Source organism: Anthonomus grandis (genome assembly GCF_022605725.1).
Source record: "Anthonomus grandis grandis chromosome 1 unlocalized genomic scaffold, icAntGran1.3 Chromosome77, whole genome shotgun sequence".
In the NCBI taxonomy this organism is placed as follows: Eukaryota; Metazoa; Arthropoda; class Insecta; order Coleoptera; family Curculionidae; genus Anthonomus; species Anthonomus grandis.
The window spans coordinates 142,752-163,537 of record NW_026088433.1 but is presented as its reverse complement, the minus strand read 5'-3'; the positions used below and the strand labels follow the sequence as shown (position 1 = coordinate 163,537).

Genomic DNA, 20,786 nt, shown 5'->3' with positions numbered 1-20,786 from the left:
TCATATCTATCTCCCAGCGTATTCACCAATTTATTTACTTAGCTTTGTTTAAAAAAAAATTTTGTACTTTTTAATCATACCTAAATAATAAACGAAATGCAAAAAGAAAACTAATAATTTTAATAACGAAAAAGAAAATAAGGGATTGCTTAGAATGTACAAGAAGAAGTAGCTAAAGCGCTTGGAATTAGTTTAAGAATGGTGCAAAAGGTTGTATATGAAAACAAGAACAATTTTATTTCCAAGCAGGAAACAAAGTGTAAATGGAAGAAGCCGAAGACTGAAGATTTAAGTGAATGTGTAAAAAAGAAGTAACAAATTTGACTAAAAAAAGAAACTAATTAGAACTATCATTATCACTAACAGAGTCGGAAAACTCTTCGTCATTTTTCGAATCTTCTTCAAATGGAGCAATTATCAATGGTTCAACTTGGATATCGAGTACTTTTTCTCTCTTCCACCAGGTTCTAATAATGTTTTCTGTGTGATCCACTGATTTCCGCCAATCGTCCTTTGTGATGTGATTCAATGAAACATTCCAAACAGCTTCAACCTGGTCAGATCTAAGCCCAGCACCCACATGCTTCTCATAATAAGATTTTGACCTTGCCCATATAAGCTCAATGGCATTTAACTGACAATGGTATGGTGGCAATCTTAAAACTTCATGGCCATATTCACGTACTATTTCGTCAACAGCATATATTTTTGGTCTTTTCAGCGATTTTGCAATTGAAATAAGTTCGGATTTTAGCATATATGGCAAGGGATTCTGATTTTCTTTTACTAACCATTCATAAATTTCGCTTTTTCTCCAACTTCCATTTGGTTGTTTATTCATAATTTTTGAATGATACGACGCATGGTCTAATACTATTAAAGAAGGTTCTTGCAAGTTCGGTATTAACTGTTCCTTTAACCATTTCTCAAACATTTCGCAATTCATATTGTCATGATAATCCATACTTTTAGACTTAGAAGAAAAAATTAAACTTGCACCTGGAACGAATCCCGTTGAAGACCCGGCATGTAAAATAATAAATCGTTTTCCCTGACCACATCCTTTTTTTCTTTTCACGCTTTTCACAGATTCATCTTGCCAAGATTTTATTCCACTCCCGTTTGAAAATATCCAAGTTTTATCTAAGAATACCACTTTCCTTAACTTTGATTTTTCATTTTGTGTAAATTGTCTTAAAAATCCTATTCGTTGGCTCACAATATTTGGTAGTTCACACAAATATCTTCTAGTGCAGTCTTTTTAATAGCGAAAACCTATGCTTTTAATTAATTTCGATAAAGCAGAAAGTGTAATTTCCAAAGTGCCGCGTTGCTTTAAAACATCCCTCAGAAATGGCAGCGTTATATTTGTTTTTAGCCTATATAGTTCATAAATCCTATCCCTTACTTCCATTTTTACACATTCACTTAAATCTTCAGTCTTCGGTTTCTTCCTTTTAGACTTTTTTTCCTTCTTGGGAATAAGATTGTTTTTGTTTTCATATAGAACCTTTTGCACCATTCTTAAACAAATTCCAAGCGCTTTAGCTACTTCTTCTTGTACATTCTTAGGCAACCCTTTATTTTCTTTTTCGTTCTCGAAGTAATTAATAACATTAAGTACCATTTTTTTGGCTTGAGGATTTAGAAATCCACAAAAAGGCTTTTTCTTTTCCATAATTTGAAATTTAAATTATCTTGTGACAAATAATGTCATCCGTCAATCGAAACGAGACAGGCATGTTTGTTATGAAAGTAATTGTTTTAGAACCACTGACATTTATCATTTTATCTTCTTTTGATACATTAACGCTGCATATTTCTGTTTCGTTTTCTGACGCGTTGTAGTTAAAAAACGTTGTTGCGCAAATTGAAATGAAACGTAACTACAAAAGTTTGTCGTTGATAATCCGATACACCCGCACGATAAGAGCGATTTTGACTATATCCGCACATCTCTACCCATACAGGATCTGACCAATCCAGTACAAGCGAAATGCCGGTCCTCAATCTAGTCTTCTTGGAATTACCGTAAGCTCCCTACATATATTTAAAATTTACATTAGAAGCTCCCAAAAAATTTTTCTTCATCAACAATATAATAAATCCAAACATTATAAGATGAAAATAATTTTATAAGATGTAAGCGGTTTTTGTTATCTCTTCTAAAAAATAAGATTTGATAAAAGCAAAATGGCAATGGAATCAAAAACTACAAGTAAAACCAGCTCTTTAAAAGCCTTACTTTTGAGAGCCTGGAGAGAAAGATGGACGGATCTGCAATGGGGCATCAATATTAAAACGGTATTACCTAGAGGAGTCAGTGGTGATGTGTATAATTTGGCTGATTGTATCCTGCAGCAAGCAGTTGTTGGTGCTGGAGCTAATCAGCTAGTCTTAAGCTATTTGAGACACTCTTTAAGTTCACAGTTAGTTTCTCATGCTGCTGTACTTCAGAGGTTAAGCAAGTACAATCAGTTCAATAAGGTATATTGTGTTACGAGTTTGTTGGAGTTTTTAGAAGGTATGGTATTTATTACAACTTTTTTGGTATGGTTTATTTAACATGTTACTTAAACAAAAAAATACACAAGTTGACTTCAATATTGGTATATACAGTATTGTGCATAAATATAGCCACAAGCGATGTTTTCAAAAATATTATTTGCTCATTTATTTATTCAATATTATTTTATTACTTTTAAGTACATGCCTCTGTATTATTTATAAATATACTGAAATATCATAAGAATGCCATATTTAGACAATGAGCATAAATATAGCAACATTCTTGTTTCGCATTTATTTTATCAGTTAAATATCGATTTACCTACTGTAAAGTTGTTATTTTTGAATCTCAGAATTAACTTAAAATGGGTCGCTCAAAAACCGTCTCTGGTGATGTAAGAATTATTGTGGAGCACTACGAAAATGGTGTTAGGCAGAATGACATTGCAAGAAGCTTACGGCTTCACAGGTCAATTGAGGCTATGAGTGCAAAAACGGACTAACCCCAATATTATTAAGTGCTAAGAAATAGGCTTAAAAAATACGGAAATGTAAGTGCGCAAAACCCTTTTAAAAGGACGTTTTTGTAGTTCAAATTAATTCAATGTTCTTGAGAGTGTTACTTAAATTTGCTGAATTTGTTTTAAATTTTTGGATATGGCTAATATTCGATTTTTCTATGTGGGTTAGTCCACTCTGCATTTAAAATAGATTGGGTTTTTTAATGGGTTACTATAACTGAAGCTATAATAAGTTTTACGTCAAAAATTAGTAGGTAGTTATTAAATAAGTAAAGTTTTTTCTTTCTCAATTGGGCCAATTACTTCACCTCCAGTTGCTTGAGCGGATAACCTCAAATTTTTATAAAAATCTCGGTATATAGGAGGGATGAATTGCATTAACTCAAGGAGATCTTTCTTTTTAGCTTCATCAATGGCATTACTATTTGGGTATAAAAGGGGCAGATCCTTAATTTCCTTGGAAACAGATTTCCTTTTATTGAGATCTACTGTGTTATAATAAACCTCTTCATTATTTGAGTATTTATACTGAATAGTATTGGGAAAATGTTTTCTAAACCTTAACCATTGGATTTTGAGCCGCTCCACCTTTGTTTTTGTTTCAGATACTTTTCTGTTTATTATGTTACTTTCAAGTTCCTTAGTAGAAAAAATCTTGACTTTCTAGCATGTCTTATGACTGTATGCCAGTCTTAAGGTATAAAGATATGTGGATAGAATTCCTTTTCTTTTTCTAAGATTCCGAAATCTTGGTCGCATGGTAAATAGGAATGACATAAATAATGGAGATGCAGTAATATAGTTACATATCAATGACATTTTTATATTACGATTCTAACCACCACATTGGTCAGAATACATAATAAGTCTCTTCGATGTAACAAAGTTTTTTATGTAATATAACAAGATCCCACCTCTTGCAGCTCCCTGGAAGTAATACTTTCATCCCATACAAACATGAACGAATTATTGGTTTCCATTTTATGTATATTAAAGCAGTAAGTCCATAACCAAATGCCTGTGGTAAGTACAGGTGTAGGAAAAGTCTTTATTAGATCAAAACATAATATGACTTATAATTAACATAATATGACTGGCAAAAAGTGTTTCCACTTTTTGCCAGTTCAGTGTCTTTTCTTAGGGTGTCTCTAGAACATTGAGCCTTCCTTTGGTGAAGTTCCTTCTCAACTTCTTAGTGCTGCCTCTATCTCGTAACGAAAAGGAATAAGTCGTTTGGTCCACTGTGCAGTAAATAGATTTTAACTTGACGGATAATATTCTACAATAAAGCCGATTTTGAATTTTTGTGGGTTAGTCCGATATTGCACTCATAGCCTCAATTGTATCCAGAGTTTGCAAAAAATTTCGCCTTACTGGAACAGCTGCACCGGCGCCCATTCCTGGTAGACCCAGAAAAACAAATTTCAATTTTAATTTCAATTTATTCAAACTTAATACATTTGTTTTTTATACAATTTACTTTAAACTGCACAATGGATTATAAATCTGTGTGTGCAATAGTTAATACTTACATTTTTAAGAAATACTTAAGTAAATGAACAATAATAATAATAATAATAATAATGAGGTTATACAGGGTGTCTCACGACGAATAGACGCGATCGATATCTCGGAAACTAATTTTTCAAAAATTTTGAAAATTTGGCAACATGTCACAGTCGATGGGGGCTACACAACTAAAATATTTTGACAGTTGTGACGTTTCCGCTTATACCGGAAGTAGGTGTCAACTTCGTTATTTTAAATGGAACACCTTGTATATTTTTACATTTTTGGCTTTTACGTGAAATTCTAAGTATATTTTGTGTATAATGTCCTATACCTAAGTGTAACCGTTTTTGACATATTTTTAATTTCATGTGAAAAACTATGTTTATAAGCCCTAACATAATTAGCGATTACTCCCTTTTAGTAGCCTTTATTTATTGGTTAGTTTTGGTTTTATTTTAGAGGAAGGACCACTTTAAAAGACTATCTTAATATTTGGCTAAAAAAAAGATACAGGGAGGTCAAAAACTAGCATTAAAAATTAAAATGAAAAAATCATTAAAAGTCAATTTTTTTAAATGGAAACCCCCTATTTTTATAATTTTTTCATAAAGATAATTAAAAATAAGGTTAACTTTGTATAAGGTTATCTAGTCCAAAAATTGATAGTTTCCGAAATATTGGCAGTTTAAATTTGGCCTAATATTAAAAGCCGTATAGTAACACGGCTCAAGGATTGTTGATTAGTTGGGCATGACGGTTGTCATAGTAACCGCTAGAAGCGGCAGTAAGATAATGGATTATAACAGCAATGTACACTTTTTAATTAAATTACACTTTTACGAAGAAAACTTAAATAGCAAGTAACTTATAAATTTAATGCATATAATCCATTGTCTTTCTGCCGCTACTAGCGGTTACTATATGACAACCGTCATGCCTAACTAATCAACAATCCTTGAGCCGTGTTACTATACGGCTTTTAATATTAGGCCAAATTTAAACTGCCAATATTTCGGAAACTATCAATTTTTGGACTAGATAACCTTATACAAAGTTAACCTTATTTTTAATTATCTTTATGAAAAAATTATAAAAATAGGGGGTTTCCATTTAAAAAAATTGACTTTTAATGATTTTTTCATTTTAATTTTTAATGCTAGTTTTTGACCCCCCTGTATCTTTTTTTTAGCCAAATATTAAGATAGTCTTTTAAAGTGGTCCTTCCTCTAAAATAAAACCAAAACTAACCAATAAATAAAGGCTACTAAAAGGGAGTAATCGGTAATTATGTTAGGGCTTATAAACATAGTTTTTCACATGAAATTAAAAATATGTCAAAAACGGTTACACTTAGGTATAGAACATTATACACAAAATATACTTAGAATTTCACGTAAAAGCCAAAAATGTAAAAATATACAGGGTGTTCCATTTAAAATAACGAAGTTGACACATACTTCCGGTATAACCGGAAACATCACAACTGTCAAAATATTTTAGTTATGTAGCCCCCATCGACTGTGCCATGTTGCCAAATTTTCAAAATTTTTGAAAAATTAGTTTCCGAGATATCGATCGCGTCTATTCGTCGTGAGACACCCTGTATAATGTTAATTTATGGAAGGAGACTAAGCTAATTTAGTGGAAAAAGAAATCTAGTGAGAAGGAATTAACAAGTTAATCTAGCCAAAATTATTAATAGCTACCTCACTATCAATAAGCCATTTTTTAAATCAATGTTTAATTTGACGATAGTTTCCTGTTCTTAGTGAAAGAGGCAGGAAATTGTACAGTTTGGGACCAAGAAAATAGATATGTCTCTGTATGGCTGAACTATTTACTAAAGGTATATTAACATTTTGCCGAGATGAATTTCAAGTATTTAATTGATGAGATATTTCCTGTTTATAACAATCTGTTTTTAACATAAAGCTAAGTGCTGCCACTATGTAGAGTTGTTCTAATGTCAATCATTTGCATTCATGAAATAGCAATTCAGATGAGTATCCTCTGTTTTTAAAATACATTATTTTAATTATATACTTTTGTGTAAATATTCTTCAATAATACCATAGTTTAGAATTGATTCAATTAAAGGTAAATATATAGTTTTAAGAATTTTAATTGGTAGGATGTTACATAGCTCATAAAACTTATAAATCAACTTCCTTATTTTAGCAGTTACAAATTCTATGTGTGATTTCCAAGTTATTTTTCATCCATGAATACACCTAGATACTTAATATTACATTTTCTTTTAATGGTAGATTGACATTTGCAGTGCAAAGATTGTATATCGCAAAGATAATCATGTACCTTGAGCTCTTGAACTTTAGGAAGGGTTGCCTGAGTCAATGCAAACATCATAAAAAGGATCTTATCAATATTAAGTGATAACAAACTAAAATCCAACCATCTATTTATGTATGTTATTGCTAATTCTGCTTTTCTAATAGCTGATTGCCATGTATTGCCATTTACTATAATGACACTGTCATCCGCAAAACAGAGAACCCTTCCCTCATTCAACACAGAAAAAATCCCATTCATATAGATGTTAAACAAGACTGGCCCCAGCACTGTAGCCTGTTGCACACCAACTCCCACTTTTACAGGATCACTTTTCTCCTCTGTTAATTTTGAAGAGTTCTGTTACTCAAGTACGAACTGAATAGATTATTTGCTATTCAGCTTATCCCCATATCATATAATCTGTTTAATAAAATGTGATGTTCCAAAGTGTCAAAGGCTTTGGCCAAGTCCAGGATATAGTGAATAGTCTAAGATTGAATAATTTTTTTACTATAGGACACAAAACATAGCTAGAACTTGGGGAATTTTCTAGAGGAATGTCTGTTTATTTGGGATTTCAAGAGAAGAAAAACCTAATCTACACTACACATTGCAGAAAAATCATTTTGTAAAATTACTTCAGTACTGCAATTAATATTTGTATCCTGATGACATCCAATTATTATATTCATTTTTTACCACCAAGTCCTTGCACAGCGTACTAGCTCCTGAGGGCTGGGGGCATTATGTATTTATTTCCAATGTTTATTAAATTTACTTGTATTTCTTTTGTTATATTGCATTTGAAAATAAACATTATTATTATTATTATTTAATGTGATCGAAAACATAAGATACTAAAATGAATTCTGATCTACATTACCCTTTACTTTGACTTTACTCTTTTGTAGTAAAACACTTTGTTAAAATAACTCTTAGACACCATTAAATGTTAGTGTTGAAAGCTCTGATATTTCTTTTATCATTTCCTCAAAAAAATCATGTCTCATCAATCATCAAACATGTAGCAATGTGCCCTCTTCAGCTTTCATTCTGACACCTTTTAAAAAATAAAACTTAAACAGAGTTGGGAGAGGGTTGTGTTGCCTTTAATAGCTTTTATTCAGATTCAGTCTAGACGAGCAAGGTCCAAAAAGTACAGAATTAATGCATGCAATTGACTATGTGGCACAGGGCCCTTATAACAGACTCTAAATTTTACTGCATTTTAATTTTATTTTATTTTGTGATATATGCCTCTGACTTTGCTTAATTTACAGAAAATAAAATTATCTTCTAGTTGAACCAGAAATATCTACAACTTTCTTATTTTTTATGAATTTGTGGCCCTCCTACGTCCACTCCTGGGTACTTCATGAACATGACCATGCTCAACATACCAGGTGATTACTCTTCATGCTGTACTTTGAATAAATCCCATGTCTCTAGCACTGACTCCAACCCTGTTCATGTAGGGTAACAATCCACATGCGATTTTCAACAGAAAGACATGCCTCAGGCATAATTTACTAAATAACACTAAATATTTAGTCTGCAATAAATTCAAACGTATTTTGAGGTATTTATTTAGGGCTTCTCAGTTTTTTCAAATGTACAGTGTCTGTTTAGACCAACAATCTATATTTGGCTGCAGTAAAATATGTTTTTTATTAAATTATCAGCTAATGCATTAATTATGCCACTGAGTGTATATACTGGATGGCCCAATAAGACTGTTTAGAGATTAAAAAAATATATAAATTGGTCATGAAGAATTGCTGATGGAAAATATTTTTAAGTCCTAAAAATGACCACCACAGAACATAACTACCATCTTAAATTTTAACATTGCATTTTCTTTAAATTTCGAATAATAACTAAACACATTCACATTTTTAAAGCAGTTTATCTCTCACCTTTCTAAAGTAAAAATTTAGTTATTTTAAAAATAAAGATAGTGGTGGATGTTGAATTGTTTTTGCAATAACCTGCTTTAACTTCTTAAAGGTTTGACCGATTTTAACCAATTTGGTATTGTTGAAAAGAGTATTCTTTGAGCAATAATAATTGATCGTTTAAATGATTGAAAATATAGACAATTAAGCTAAATGCTCCTAGGCCATGGGGCTAGTTTTAACACCATGACCCAAAATCATAAAAAAATCAAATGCAATGATATGACTTTTTCTTTATGAAAAAGTGTCCATATAACATCCAAAGAAGCCAGTGAAAACTATTTTTATTATTTATACTATTTATCTCGTTCCTAACCTAATATTGGGAAAATGATGAGATGAATGGATATTTGAAGGCCAAGGATCTAAAAAAAAAAAACATGCTTTATTGTTATTAACAAAGAAAAATTGTTCTAAACAAAGCTACCCTAAATTCTTAAATTACTACCACTAAACTTAACCACTACACCCCATATACACTCGAGTTCTAAAACAAACATCAGAAAACAATACATAAGAACAGCAGAAAAAAAATACATAAAAAGTATAAGACAGCAAAGAATTCTATCCATACAAACAAATCAAATAAAATTCAAATACTGTAAATTTACACTTAGGGAAAATTAGAATGTGTCGACGTAGTATTCATCCAGTGAATAGTAACATTTTTCGGTTAAAAGTGTTTTCAATTTACGTTTAAAAGTGTCAATACATGTTGCCTCCCTGATTCCACCTGGTAAACGATTGAAAATTTTGATTCCCTCGTAGAAAATAGATTTTTTAGTTAATGTAGAGGAGGGGATCGGAAAATTTAGATCGTTCACTTGACGCGTTAAGTATCTTGGATTTGGGGTTATAAATTTAAAGCGATTTGCAAAAAGTAAGCAGGCCACTTCCTGAATGTAGAGGGAGAAGACAGTGTGTATGCCCAGCCTAACAAATAATGGGCGACAGAAATCTCTTGGTTTAGCCCCACAGATGTAACGTACAGCACGCTTCTGTAAAACAAGCAGAATTTGTAGAAGGTAGGCAGCTGCATTACCCCAGAAGCAAATGGCATACCTAAGGTGTGATTCAATTAATGAAAAATATACAGATCTTCCAAACTCCATGCCAAGCTCCAGGGTAACCACTCTGACTGCAAAACAACCTGCAGACACCTTTTTGCAAGTACCGAGGATATGCTCTTCAAATCTGAGTTCTCTGTCAATGAATATACCCAAAAATTTTGTATTATCAAACTGCTGAACTACTGAATTAGAAAAAGGCATGTGGTCTAGAGTACACTTAAAACACAATAATTTGGTTTTTTGAGGATTAAGTGACAGCAAGTTTGATTCAAACCAGAGATTTACTGCCTGAAGATCAGTTGCTAATGTAGTTCGCAGAGTATCTGTGTCTGGGCTGTGCCAGAGAAGTGTGGTATCATCGGCAAATTGAGTAAATTTCCCCCGTACATTAAGATTGGTAAGATCATTTATGTATAGGAGAAAAAGTATAGGTCCCAAAACTGAACCCTCAAGTAAAAGAACCTCAGAGTACTTAGATCCTACAAGCACTCGTTGTTGCCGATCTTGCAGATAGGAAGCAAACCAAGAAGATGAAACTCCCCGAAATCCATTGTTGAGTAAATTTCATAAACCTATTTAGCTACAAAATGAATAAAGATGTTAAAGAGGCAATTGTGAGTCTGAAAAACATTTATATCATCAGAACATTCATGTTGCTCCAAAGGGATTAAAGGTAGTATTATAAATGCGGACTGAATCCTGTTCTCCTCATTTATGAGATGTTTGTTTGTTCTTAATTTAAGACTATGAAAGTTTTCGATATAGATGGTATCTTGTATTTCAAACAAGCTGGCTGTAAATTATTCACAATCCTATAAATCCATATACAGTTCACTGTATCAGATAATCTTGGTATTAATTTTACAAAGTTAAACATCTTGTTTATTATACAATAAAGCATTTTTATACTTTATACTTTTAAATAATAAACTGCAACATTTTTTAAAATTTTAATTTGTAGACAACTGTAATTTTTTTTCTAGGTATGCTACCAGGTGTTACTTGCTTTGGAAAACCTGAAGAAACTGTACTGGCAACTGCTGTTTTATCCACAGCTTTATGGCTATTAAATATTCTACACAATTGCAAAGATGCTACCAGCTTATTTCAAAAAGCCGGGGAATTACTTAAGGTTTTACTGACAGATGATTTTTATGTTTCTATGATATGCTTGGCAAAATATAATGATCCAGGTAATAAATTAGACTAAAAATAACCTGGTGTTCCTAATGGCTTTGCATTTTCTGTAGAACTGTTCCAGGAAACCAATAGAAAATGTACAGAATTACTAACAGTTCTTTCTGAGACTGAGGAGTTGGTAAAATACGTCACGATACTGGAAAGTATTGATATTCACATGCTTTGCTTACCAGTTAAAAGTGAAAAATGGCCTGGCTCTTTAATTCAGTGTTGGCTTGAGGTTAAATTAACTGGAGATCCAGGAGCTGATACTTCTACTTTGGCTGATCAACTTCAAATATTTCAAAAGTTGAAAGGTTTAAATATATATTTTACTTACTCATTAAAAGTTACTATTAAATGATAATTAATCATAATAATGACTGTTTTTTAGGTTTTAGTGACTCAAGACTATTTGCAGAACTTATAAGGGGAAGTTTTCTTGCTTTATATAATGGTAATCAAACCCCTCATGAGAGCCAGTGGGGTGCATTTACTTTTTTAAAAGTTCCTCACATACTGCAAGAGATGCCAGGAAAACATGATAGTACGTGTATTGTTAAAGCAATAGAGTTGCTTTTACAGGTAATTATTTTTATTTAAATATCTTAAAATAATTGTTTTGAAAATACAACTTACAGCATAGCCCACTATTGGATGCAATGGATGCTAACAGTTCTTGTTCCAGTTTAAAGTGCTTACTAGATGAGCTGGCAAAACTAAGGTTAATCAATGAGTCACAAGTTAAGGAACTTTTAGAAAAGAGAAAAGTACCAACAACATTAAAATTAGATAGCAGCCCTAGCACTGGTATTCCAAAAGTCATTATTTGTGCAGAGTCTACTTTATCTGGAATATTAAAAACTCTTTCTACTGATTATCATAAAATACAGGTATATTTATTAAATACATTAATTAATTATTATTTTAAATTATTTTCTAGGATGCTATATTGGGCATGCTACACCAAGTGCTAACAGGAAAGAGCTTTGAGCTTATACTAGCAGTTGCTTGCAGCTCTGGTCAATTAAAAGCGCTGGTGACAAGATTAATTCGTTTTAACGAATGCTCTAAAATGGGTCAGGATAAAGCCAGAATGCAGCTGTTTGATATCAGTTTTGTTATGCTGATTTCTATTGTACAAAATTATGGTAAGAATTAATATATTGGGTTTAAGTAAAATTGAAATGGTGTGACTCAATTTCTTGTGAAATTATTATTTATTTCAATAGTGATGTAATTAATACGTAATAAAATAGGAAAACTTTAAACATAGACTCCCATAAATAATGCTAAATAAAACAACAGCAAAATAAAAAAAATGTTGGTGCCGCCCTCTATGACATAATTTTAAAAAAGGTTAATTTTAAGATTTATCATATAAAGAAACCAATTATCCAATTTTTTTTTTAAAAACGAAGAATAAATGCTAAAATTTATCACAAAATTAAATAAAATTACATTAGGATTATTACCGTGTATCTTGGTTGTCTTTGACTTTTGGACTAGACAAAATGCTTAACCTTTTTTTTTTTCTTAAGGAATCTGCAGTTATTTAGCATTATTTATGGGATACCGTATACAGATCGTGTTATCGTGAGCTACGTATTACCCAAAATAATGGCAACACCGCTTGGTTGCGGCTTGCAGGCGGCGGAATTTTTCGTTTTTATTTTTGAACCGGGAGTCAGCAGACCTCACTTTGCTGTGTTACTGCACGTTGCATTAATAATTTTTGAGCGTTATTTTCGTGTTTTTTTCACTATTGCTGTTTATACCCCTTCCGAAAGAATTCAACTAATTAAATGGTTTTATGGAGGCAACTCGGCAGTACAATGTAGAGATTTGTTTTCAGTGACATTTGAGAATAGACCGATTCCTTGTGCAAAAACGGTTTTAAATGTGGTTACAAATTTTGAGACATCTTTTTGTCTTCAAGATTGGAAAAAATGCCACACAAAACGTCAAGAACCACCTGTTGAAGTGGTCCAGGATATAGAGCGGCGGGAAGAAATGGTTTGCAGTACCCTAGAACTTGATTCGACATGGTCCACTAGAAGTGTTGGAGAGGAACTGGGAATGAACAATAAAACTGTTGCTCGTATCTGGAAAAAATATGGGTACAAATGTTTGAAGTATTCAAAAACTCAGGCAATATTGCCTGAAGTCCAGTGGCGAAGAATGGAATTTTGTGAAACCATGATGGAAAAGGCAAATGAAAAAGAAAATTTTTTAAAAAATATTTTGTTTTCTGATGACTTTTCTTTTCCATTACATGGCAAACACAATCCTTCCCTTGTTCGTTATTGGTCTCAGGAAAACGAGCACAGAAGTTTTCAGTTTCGTACCCAGTATTCTCAGAAATTGAATGTTTGGGCAGGTATTTTGGGCGACACTTTAAACGCCCAAAAGTACCTGGAGTTGCTGCAAAACCAAGTTCTTCCTGCCATTCAAATCCTACCTAATGTAGACCGGGGATCGGTTTATTTTCAGCAAGATGGCTGTCCTGCTCATAACGCGGCTAGGGTAAAAGGATTTTTAACAAATACTTTTCCTAACCGCCTTATTAGTGGGACTGGCGATATTAAATGACCTCCTAGATCTCCAGATTTGTCTCCAAATGACTTTTAATCTGTGGAGTTACCTTAAGCAGATTTTTTACAAGCATGAATTTAGTAGGCCAACAAATTTAGAGGAGTTGCGAAATAAAATTCTCGAAGGTGCCAATTTCATTTTACCTAAAACTCTTTTGGAGGTGCGAAATAGCTTTTACGATAGGTTAAGTTTTTGTTTAGCGAAAGAAGGCGGTTTATTTGATCCTTTTATTTAAAAAATGATATGTTGTTAAGTTTATTTATTAGAATTTTATTTCTGATTTTTTATTATCTTTTTATCATAGTTGATATTTTATTTTTTAATTAGAATAACGCTTTAATTTTCATTATGCAAAACACAGTATATTAAACATTTTAAGATTACAATTCTATGCGGGTTTTACACATTTTCGCGTAATATTTTGGGACATTTTGTCGCCAAACGACGCAGCTCCCACGAAAGTCAGATGTTTACTAATCCCGTCCAGTGTTGCCAGATGTATAATTGGAAAAGCGGTAGTCGAGTGGCGAAAAAGCGGTAGATTTGAATTAGGAAACGGTAGAAAATATATTTTGACGTATTATAAGTTCGCGAGAAAAGGAAATGAATGAAAAGACCATTTTACTAATTTTGTTTTTATTAAATCTTTAAAAAAAAATAAAGTGGACTGAAAAACGCCAAAAGCAAATAAATCCGCAAACCGCAAACAAATATTATTCTAATCTAAAAAAATATGTATTTCTAAGATAATAATTATTATATTTATTACTATTCTTAATCCGAATCAGATAATGTGTCTGATTTTTTGTACATTTGGCTATTGTGAAGCCTCATCAAGTCTGGTGTTATGTTTAAATTAAAACATTCATTCTCAATATACTGCTTTGAGTGCAATAGTCTAATAATGGAACTGGTAGATAATGTATTTCTTTGCTTTGTTTTTAACAAATTTATATGCGAGAAAATTCTTTAGACATTCGCTGAGGAATGCGGCAAGCTAAGAATTTTAAACGCAAAAGAACAAAGTAATGAATATACACATGTACCATCTGCATATTTTTCACTATGAACTTTGACCCAAAAACTTGTTATTGAATCTTCATCTTTATGCTCTCTGGCCAACTGAGAGTTTCTAAGAAGTCTCCACTCCATATCAAGTTTTTGAAGTTCCGAATTTGAAATTAAATTCGGAAAATATTGAGCTAAGGGAACAATTAACTCTTTTTCACCCTTAGATATTATTTTTGGATTTATAAGATCCATAGCTTTTAATATATCATTACCAAAGTCATACCTTTTTAAAATCTGCTGGGCTGCTTCTATATAAAAATCTAAACATCGGGTTTGCGAAATATGTTTTTGCTCTACAGATAATTTGTTTGACAAGAGATATTGTATAAGTTTAGCCCCTAAATATATGTTTTTTAAAGGTTTGAAATTGTTTGGATTTTTAACATTAATTTTTTCAATAGAATATTGATTTAAAACTTCCTTTTTAATAAAAAAATCTAAAAGGGTTCTATAACTATCACACATACGTGTGTGCAAATTGTATAATTTAGGCTCAGCAGACTGCATTTCCTTATTAAGGCTATTAAATAATGGCAAAACATGTTCCAAAAACAACAGAAATGCTAATGTTAAGGGATCTTCTAATTTGTGATAAATATTTTCGGCCGCTTAAAGTTTATCACTCGCAATGGCATCGACAAAATATAATTTCAAAGCATTATATTGCTCAATTGTTCTACACACTACAGATTCTAAGGGCAACCAGCGCGTTTGGGACGGATTTAAAATCTTGTGAATTTTAGTATGAGTGAACTTCTGAAATTCCTTAAGAGTTTCAACTCGTTTAGGACTATTACATACATAATACAACCGAATTTTGTTGGCCTACCATAACACTTGCACCGTCCGAAGCAAATCCTATGAGATTTTCTAAATAGGGAATATTCTTTTTAAAGAAATTCACAATTTCTCCATATATATCCGAAGCTGCTGCATTTTTCATTAAAACGAGTGTTAGAAATCTATCATGAACCCTAAAAAATATATTATTGTTATACATGTAAGAAATCTCTAATATTTCCTAAAAAAACTCACCTATTTTCATAAAAATATCTACCAACCATTGCCAAATGTCTGGTGGTGCTTAAGTCAGTCGATTCGTCAATAATCAGCGAAAACTTTACAGTTCTTAAAATCCTGCATGTTTCTTCAAAACTGGATACGCCTAAGACATTTTTTATCAAAGCTGTTGTGTTAGTTCGGCTGCATTTTATATTTTTTGCTTATTCCGAGTCCGTGCAAATGTTTTTTAAAAGAGAAGGAATATGTTAGGTCAGCTTAAACGGTAAGTTATGCTCAGATATAAATGCCGAAATATATAAATCTGCTTTCTTGGTTGGCGTGTCCATTGTGGTTTTATTTTTGCCTTAAGCAATAAATGATGTTAATGTTGCCTGACTAGTAGAATCAACCGCCCTACACTTTTTTCTATGCGCCTCACTACCTTGGTGCCTTACTAACAGTAATTTTCCTGAACTTACATTAATACTTTTATTACATATTGTACAATACTCCTCATTTTTATTTGCACTAGGCACTAACCAGTTTTTAAACTCAATTTGCCATTCCTTCTTATACTGCTGGTTATATTTTCGCTTTTTAATATTTTTTGATGAGGTGCCTTTATTTTCTTCATCCGAACTACAACTAATTATTCAAGACTACATTGAAAATGCCTTATAATAAATTTACAAATAATCGCTTAATATAATAATAACCTCATTATTCTAAAAGTTCAGTTTTTTGTAATGCTTATTAATAGATATATTATATTAAAGCAGGTCACTAGTAACTTTGCACTAATTGGCGTGGTTTGGGTCTTAGCTCAACCTTGCTCATTTGTAATTAGCCTTTGCTAATTAATAAAACGCAATGATTCAAAACAAAACAATTTATTTAAAATTTAACCGTAGTTAGAACCCTTGAAAAAGTTTTGCATGCACTTACAATGGATCAATAACTTTATTGACCCCAATTCAACACTGTATTTCACTGTAGGTTAGATAGGTTATCCCAATCAGTACATGCTAACCAATCTAAGTTTTCAAGAGTCAGAGTCAGAGAAAAAGAACCACTGGGAATGTAAATGAGTGACGTCAAAAAACACTGTCCACCAAGACAACAATTATATCTAACACAAAAGCATATGGCTGCGAAATTTATTTTATGGCGAGAAAAATTTTTACTGTGTAAAACTGTAAACTAAACAACTTTGCATCATTAATGCATGAGAAACATAATTACTAAACTATGGGGTAACAAACACTGCGAGCTACTAACTAATTGTCTAATTGTCAACAACGTGACGTGTGCGTATAAGGAGAGCAAAACTTATACTACTTCTTCTTAAAAAACTACTATTACGACTACGGTGACAATTAAACCTAAAAAACATCAAGGCCAGAATCGGTGGCCGAGAAGAAAAACAGGGCGGAATCTATTTTTAAACCCAAACGCAGGATGCTGCGTTGTCACATTAGTTGAGAAATGAAGCGTAAAGACACTAAATTAGGGTAATAAGTGCAACTGCGCTAACAATGAAAATTGTGTAAAGCCCGTGAACGGGATATTTCTTTCTATTTAAATCGATTTTAAACACTAATCTCTGTTAACACATCGAATATCTCTAATTAAAATACAGTAAGTAAATAAACGGCATAAATCTAACTTAATTCGACAATATTAACAAGTGTCGACAAACACAGCAAACTAATGCTCTTGTGAATCCCCGCTACAGTCATGGCGGACCAATCAGGGAGAGCGATCAGTATTGGCACTTATTGCATTTTCGGCTTGTTACACATAAAGTTTGAATTGAATGAAATTTAAAGTTGTTAAAAATAAAGTTTGAATATACATTCTTCGTTTTCCTATTAAAAAAATTAAGAGTATACTTTTATAATTTTGTATAGTTACTCATTTTTTAAGACCGTACAAGAAACGGTAGATATTTTATGTTTTGCGGTAGAGCGGCAGAGAAAACGGTAGATCTACCGCAAAACCGGTAGATTTGGCACCACTGATCCCGTCCTCGGGTCGGCCGGGGCGCATATTCGTAAATACCCGACGTATAATCCACCCGAAGTAGTTTCGTTACATAGCAGACGCATCAGACTTATTACCTGACGTGTGATCCACTCGAACTAGCTTTATTATATACCAGACGTATCAAACTTATGTAACTGACGCGTTATTTGCTGTATAATAAAATTAGAAGATAAATTAAAAAAAAGGAATTTTTTTAGTAGTAAGTAAAAGTATTATAAATACTTCATTTCTAATTTCATTACCTTTACACTTATTTTTCACTTACATTTCTTACTAATTTCATTTACTTCGAAATCAATGAAGAATTAAAAAAAAATTTTGAAAACCAAAATTGTTCACTTTTATTAAAATTTAAAATATTCTTAGGTAAAGTTGGGTCACCCTGAATAAACAAAACTTTTTAGGCTCAATTTTAGACAGATGTATTTTTTTGATTTATTGATTCCCAAAGCTATATTTTTTGCAACACATGTTTTCAGACAAGGTGGAGACTTGGTATTTCTTTTCTTTATGCCTCCTATTTTGATGTATCATTTGCCTACTTTTATTCAGCTATTTTTTTACATAATTTTCGTCCTTTTCCTCGCATCCACATATCGACCGCGTCAATTTTCATGAAATTTTTGCTTAAAAAAAAAACCAGTTTTTTATAAACCCATACACTCCTTGAGAAGTATAATAATATGATATATTATGTATCACTACAAAACAGACCTAATTCCCAAATAACAAAAAATTCCTAAATACTAAAAGACCCGTAAAGTAAACAAAAATCTATCAACATTAAAGATGCCAAGATTGTATCTTGTTTTCCTTGCATCCCATGCCTAATTTATAGTCCTAATTATATTATCCTTTTTGTTTATTAAGCTTTATAATTATTATCTAATTGATCTTCTTAATTACGCCAGTTACGAAAATTCCCGAGTTAGCTATATTTACCTAGAATTTTACTTACCTCGACATCTTCTTTTGACCTAAATTTGGTCATAATACATTGAATACCTTTCTGAATTATTGCGTTATCCTCATAGTTTTTTGGTAGATCATCTAAATCACGCATTTTTTATTTTATGTCTACTATCTACTTTCGGAAAACACGTGTTACTTGTTCACAGCCTTGAATTTGAAACCCAAATAAATGATTAAAAATTAAAAGACAAAACACAACACAAAAGATAAATAACAGACGTGTCGTCATGATATGTCAGGTATTTACCTAACGATGTTCGGGCGCAGCCGAAATATCTCGAGTCCATAACGCGTCGGGTATTTACGAATATGCGGCCGGGGCGATGCTCTGTCGCAGGCACTCGTACACGCGCGACGTTGCAAAATTTCTTTTTGTATTTTTTTAGGAGCCTCAGCTGTTCTCGACCCTAATGGAGAATCATTAATTGACCAATGGGTGCATGAATGCATGGTAGATCGACACAAACCAAAAGCTTCAACTCAATTACTTTCCATGTGTGATCCTGTAATTGTAGAATCTTTAATTCAGCAGTTCAATTCCGGAGATAACGACTTAAAACCAAATATGAAACTTAAGGATATTTTGTTTAATATGCCGGGAGTTATGCATGAAGTTCTGGTTGCTTGGGAGCAAGGTAAGTGGGATATATTTGCCAATGCAGTAGAATTCCTCTTAACCGGTCACCTCGGGACTGCATACCTGGCCGGTTGCCGTTTTGGCCGGTTAATCCGAAGTGTACTTATATATGTGTACATAATACATATTATATTATGTTCCATATCTATGTTATGTACAGGGTGGGCCAATTTAGACGTTTTCTTATGGGAAGTCATGTCCCTGTTAGAGATAAAAAAATTTTGACCTCCATTCTCCGGGCTCAAATTTTAAAAGAAGTTTATTGAAGCAAATGAAATTTTGCTATGGCAAACAGTTTGGCCGCTAGAGGGCGTTTCTGAAATTTGGTCATTTTCGTTTTTCGGCTATGGCTGCTGTGTTTTTAAAGATAAATGATTTCTGTAAAGACATTCTTATAGCACTTTTAAGCGCTTAACATGCTCATGATATTTAAATTTATACAGGGTGCTTCATTATTAATTTTTTTTTTTTTTTTTAATGGAATGCATATTATTTTTTTGCATTTTCTTGTAGCCCTTAAAATTCCCTTTTCAAATATATATAACACTTATAATCTAAATTCATTAGTTTAGGAGATATAAATAGATTTCTTAAGTATCAATAAATTATAATGCCGTGCCATTTAAAACGCCTAAATAACAGAGTAGGCGGGTGACACAATTGCGGGTGAAACAATTGCGTAAAGGGTTGAGTAGACGGTTGTCAAACTGCTTTGAGTAATACGTCATTTTGACATAAACAAGCTTATTTTCATAATCTGTTTTACTTTGTATTTCTTTTATGTGATAATCACAATGTATCAAAACTATGAAAAATTCGATATGATTAAATGTTTTATTGAATGTAATGAAAATGCAAGAGAGGCCTGTAATTTATATCAACGACGATATCCAGAACCGGGGCAGCCACATAGTACGCTGTTTGAGAAATTAAAAAGAAACCTTATTAATTTTGGTTCTTTTGCTAAACCGCGAAGAAATGCTAATAATAATATAAATGACGATCAAGAACTATTGGATATAACAGTTTTGGGCGCAATTGAAAATAACTCTAATCTATCCACCCGGAAATTGGAAGTAGAAACTGGTGTGCCAAGGACCTCTGCAAGACGGTTTTTAAAAAAATATAGTTATAAAGCTTATCGAACCCGTAAAGTTCATCACCTCTTTCCTGCGGATCGTGATAGAAGATTGGAATTCTGTCGGTGGTATTTGCAAAAGTGTGGTCAAGATACAACATTTGGCTACAATTGTATTTGGACGGATGAAGCATCGATTAGTAGTGCAGGCATTTTTAATAGGTATAATAGGTATACCTGGGCTCGAGCAAATCCTCACGCGACGGTGGCTGTAAGAAATCAAGGCCTTTACAGTTTTAGTGTATGGGTAGGCATATTTCGTGGTAGATTTATTGGTCCCTATATTTA

General features: G+C 32.4%; 1 protein-coding gene across 1 annotated transcript in view; it reads left to right on the top strand.

Annotated features, from left to right (window-relative positions):
• The first annotated feature begins 2,028 nt into the window (after positions 1-2,028).
• Positions 2,029-20,786, top strand: part of LOC126749473 (mediator of RNA polymerase II transcription subunit 24) — a 53,978-nt gene continuing 35,220 nt past the window's right edge. Inside the window, exons 1-7 of the mRNA XM_050459163.1 lie at positions 2,029-2,524; positions 10,842-11,051; positions 11,109-11,354; positions 11,432-11,622; positions 11,679-11,930; positions 11,981-12,188; positions 19,110-19,358. Coding sequence (XP_050315120.1) covers positions 2,194-2,524; positions 10,842-11,051; positions 11,109-11,354; positions 11,432-11,622; positions 11,679-11,930; positions 11,981-12,188; positions 19,110-19,358 — 1,687 coding nt within the window. The 5' untranslated portion in view covers positions 2,029-2,193. The remainder of the gene's footprint in view (positions 2,525-10,841; positions 11,052-11,108; positions 11,355-11,431; positions 11,623-11,678; positions 11,931-11,980; positions 12,189-19,109; positions 19,359-20,786) is intronic.